This window comes from Henckelia pumila, chromosome 3 (assembly GCF_033568475.1).
Source record: "Henckelia pumila isolate YLH828 chromosome 3, ASM3356847v2, whole genome shotgun sequence".
Classification (NCBI taxonomy): domain Eukaryota; kingdom Viridiplantae; phylum Streptophyta; class Magnoliopsida; order Lamiales; family Gesneriaceae; genus Henckelia; species Henckelia pumila.
In genome coordinates this window covers 166,144,169-166,148,691 of record NC_133122.1, presented here as the reverse complement: position 1 = coordinate 166,148,691, position 4,523 = coordinate 166,144,169, and the positions used below count along the sequence as shown (strand labels likewise).

Below are 4,523 nucleotides of genomic sequence, written 5' to 3'. Positions count from 1 at the left end.
CCCAAATATTTTTCGGTGTCTAAAGATTGAGACACCCCAAGAATATTGGATAGAATATCCTTCATTCGTTGATTAATGTTTCGATTAAAGAATATTCCATATTTTCCGAAGTTGATGGCTTGTCCTCGCTTGTTCATATGTATTTAGAATATTCATCATCGTGGTACATTCACTGATGGATGCCCGAAAAAATAAGAAGCTATCGTCGGCGAATAATAGATGTGATACATTTGGGGCACCGCGGCAGATTTTGATACCATGTAAATCTCCTCGTCGGGCGGCCTTCTCAATCAAAGTTGACAGTACTTGTGCGCAAATAATGAACAAATAGGGTGAAAGAGGACACCCTTGGCGCAGCCCACACCTTGGAGTTATTGGGCCTACTAAGTTATCGTTCACCTTGATTGAGTATTTAACAGTAAAGACACAAAGCATCATCAATTGAACCCACCAATGATCAAAGCCTTAAAGCAGAAGCATATGTTCCAAGAAGCCCCAATCAATCCGATCATAAGCTTTGCTAACATAGAATCAGTTTCAGCACATAAAATTTCTGGTACAACTGATTGTGCCAAGCTTATCTCAACGCTCATTTATAAGAATGATGAGCTGCCAAATCGGTTGAACAACCAACTCAAAATGATAAAATCATCTTCAACCAACAAATAGAGATTTGGATCTTCAAACAACAAACAATGATAAATATCATCTTCAAATAAAAAATCATCTACGAGTGACAGCTGACAAAGCATTACCTGTTAAGTTTCTACGGGCATGCATTCTAAAATAAACTGCTTTGGGTTAAGTGGATTCATGATATTTCCCTTTCTCGTGTTGACTGAAGTTTTCAACAGTTGGGATTTTTTTTATCGGCTTTTTCTTTATTGACAAATTGGTTCATGAGTTATTCATCAAGATCAAGATCTTTGTTTTAGATGCATGTATCTGTGTTTTCTTTCTAGTTCTATTGCAACAATACTAGATTAGGATAAGATCCACATAGTTTTGATTATGTGTTATGTTGGTTTTCTTACCCCCACTATACCTAGAGACAGTGTATCAAAATTGCATCTTTGATATTTATATTTACTGACTATAATTGCGAATAAAACAAAAATACCATGCCAACAATTAATATCTTGACAACTCCAGATCATTTAGAAAACTTTAAACAACATCATACCATCACAACGTTTGTTGAACTATCAATCAAATCTACAAGCTATACAACGACAATGAAGAGACTGTCAACTCGAACAAAAAGGAGAAAAATGAAAGATTATTTTTCTACAATTTGTATCCACAAGTGCAAAGGACTATAAAAACAACTGATTTTGCCTTCAAAAAGCATTAGGCAAGTTGCTAGCTTCTTCTGCCACACCCTTTTGTGTTTCATTATGTGAAGCCACCAGAAGAACTAGATTCTGGCACATCACCTATGTCCAATGTTTCAGGAAGCTTTTTAGAGAAATCTACATGGTGATGCTGCACATTTTGAAAAAAATTCCATACATCATTAACAAGCAAGTCAAAATTTCAAACTAGTAGGATCAAATCAACTTGCAAGAATTCAACAAATAATTAAGTATAACAATCTAGAAGCAGAAGGCACAAATTTAGTTGATTTGGTAAAGTTAACATAGTTTAATCCTCGACACAAAGACCTGAAGTATTAAAAATCATGTATCCATCAACCAATGTTGAAAAATAAACTCAGACAATGTTTGGTAAGGGTATATAGGAAAATTATGAGAATAAGTCAGAAATCCAGAAGTAGGACCATCATAAACCACCTAAACAGAAGAAAATACAATCATTAATACCTCAAGACATTGTCAATATTCGACTCAAAATATATATCTACTTCTTTAAACCAAAACAAGTTATATAACTTCAAGGGTTTTTATTCCACTTTCTTCTGTATATTTTGTCCAAGCTTCAAATTCCAATTGCTCAAATCCTCTTTCTTCTATGACAATTAGTACTGACTAACATGGTGAGGGGATTGGATGCACAATATGCTTCTGCTGCATTTCTCTCAAGATTTTTGAATTATTACAATTTTAGTGTCTTGCTTCTCTTTAATTTTTTTATTCATACTAGACTTTATTGATTAATGATGGCGCAGGCTGAATATTGTCGTGCACATAAGTGGACACACATAATGAATACTCATGTACATAAATAGATACACATGATGCATGCCGAAACATATTATTCAGACATTGCATAATTCAAGGAGAAACATTCATATAAAAAAACAAAGAATATGAAAATGACACAGACCATTTAATATTCTTTGGAAAATTTTTCAATTCATTAAAACCAACTTTGAAAAATTCTCGCGGCAAAATTCTCTAAGGCCATCTATAACAAAAGAACGACCAAGGAAAACAAAAACACAAATATCCCTAAAGTCTTTTACATTCCAATTTTAAGAATAATAGTAAAATAAAATGCAGAACATGGAAGTTAGAGAAAATACTACTAGTAAAATATAAGGAAATACTTCAAGTAATCAAATCATAATGAATGCGCAAAAGTTCAAACAATTCAAAACTTTTGTAGTTAAAAAAAATATATACCTCAAGATGATTCAGCATTTCAACTGTGGCATCTAAATCACATCTATTGGCCCTATAGGCTTCAAAAATAGACTCCTCTGATATTCCAGGAAATATCACTTGAATATATGCTAAATCCATGATAGATTCTTCATCATATTTTGACCTTTCGGGCATCTCATTTTGATAATAAGATGACGAAGCATAAATCTCTCCAGCATGATGATCCTTCCATTTTTCACCATCTTGGAAAGCACTAGCATTAGGTAAATAACTACTCGACACATTTCTGAGTTGTCCATGTGTATTACCTGGTTGATGACCAAGCCCAACAATCTCGTTATCATTCTGCAATTCTAGATGTAAATTCATATCCTTGCCCTTATCAACAACCACTCTTTTTGATAGTGGTATGTATGATGATGCATGGGGATTCAAAGTGGATAATTGAGGCTTCATCACTGCAAATCCCCAAATTCCACTGCTTGGTAAAGGAATTTTCACTTCTGACAATCCAAAACCACAAATAATTTTTTTTAACTAGAAAACACAAAACGTCAAAAATTAATGAATAAAAAAGCCCAGCCAATGGAATTGATTCACGATAATAAAACTAATATTTCATACTATAAAATGCATGATCTTACAAAATTCTATTAGTACTAAGGCAAATCAAATATAACATGAATAAACTAGTTCAATTTCAATAATTTTGTTAAATGAGACGGTTCAAAAGCAACTAATGTTGAATGGGATCTGATACATTTAGCTATGCAAATCAAGATCTTTTGGCCATATATGTATACCAATGATTGTCTCACACATCTACAGAGCTGAGAGGCAATACAATTTCTCATGTTTAGCCAACTGGGTTCGTTTTTTTAATACATCTTTATTATTGAAGTTTCTCATGCTAATATGTGTTTTTCAGAAGGTTGATATAACGAGACTTCTTTTTGTTAGCATTTGATATAGACCTGAAAATTATGTATTTTCTAAAGAGTTTTCGGCGTTGCCCAAATTTAATATTTTTTTTACTTTTTAAAGCCAAACCTTCCCTTTTAACATGGTGGATTTCTTGAATATTTTAAGGATACAAGAATTCATTAAAACCATCTTGATTTCGATAAATCATAAACAGATTAAGGTGAAATAAATTATATAATTAAGTTTAAAAACATATGAACACTCGGAGATATCACTTGAAGGGAAATGAATCGAAACTTAAAAAGTTGAATCAGTTTCAAGAATGAAATAAATAATCAAAACCATCTCCAATTCCATTAATTCGTAAAAAAAAAAGAAGGAAAAAAAATTAAAAATCAGGTTTATATATACGTGATCATACATGAATTTACCATCAAAGAAGAAATCATATTTCATCAATTTCAAGAATACAATAATTCATAAAAACCATCTCAAATTCAATGAATCGAACATATGAACAAAATCTTAACAACTCACAGATCAGATCACGAACCCAATGAATGTATTTCAAATTCAGAAAAACCCCTTGATTTTGTGATCGTTGTGTAGAGTGTTTTCCTCCCTAGAAAGAGAGGAAACGAAGAAACAATGGTAGATATAACCTTTGGGTGATTTTACCTTGGAATTAAATAATTTTGAATAAAAATTAGCATAATATTATATAATTAATGCTTTGAAAGGGTAACACGATAATTATAAAATTATAAAGAGTAAAGTGAAAATTACAAAAAATTGATACGTGCAATATTTATAAATAACAAAAAGTTCATACCACATATAATACTATTTATATGTTAGGATTGACACCAAAAAAAAATAAAAATAAAGAAGCTGATATTTTAAAAAAAATTATCAATGACTACAAAATCGCTATTGTTGTTGCCTTTTTTTTTTTTTTACGTGGAAACTCGCAGCCGTTATCTTTGGTGCACACTGGATAAACCCTCGGATTAACGCAATATTGTTGTTGCC

At 31.8% G+C, this 4,523-nt stretch overlaps 1 protein-coding gene across 6 annotated transcripts; it reads right to left on the bottom strand.

Annotated features, from left to right (window-relative positions):
- Positions 1 to 1,129: 1,129 nt before the first annotated feature.
- LOC140891296 (polyadenylate-binding protein-interacting protein 5-like) lies at positions 1,130 to 4,164 on the bottom strand. Of its 6 annotated transcripts, none has more exons than XM_073299723.1 (3): positions 4,029 to 4,164; positions 2,586 to 3,067; positions 1,130 to 1,485 (listed from the first exon to the last, which is right to left on the bottom strand). In XM_073299723.1, the coding sequence occupies exons 2-3, from the start codon at positions 3,021 to 3,023 to the stop codon at positions 1,396 to 1,398; spliced, it is 528 nt and encodes a 175-aa protein (XP_073155824.1). In that variant the 5' UTR covers positions 3,024 to 3,067; positions 4,029 to 4,164; the 3' UTR covers positions 1,130 to 1,395. The 6 variants fall into 6 exon arrangements, with proteins under 6 accessions (XP_073155824.1, XP_073155822.1, XP_073155821.1 ...); XM_073299721.1 differs by having other exon boundaries at positions 2,586 to 3,070; positions 4,045 to 4,160; XM_073299720.1 differs by having other exon boundaries at positions 2,586 to 3,070; positions 4,029 to 4,158.
- Between the last annotated feature and the right edge of the window lie 359 nt (positions 4,165 to 4,523).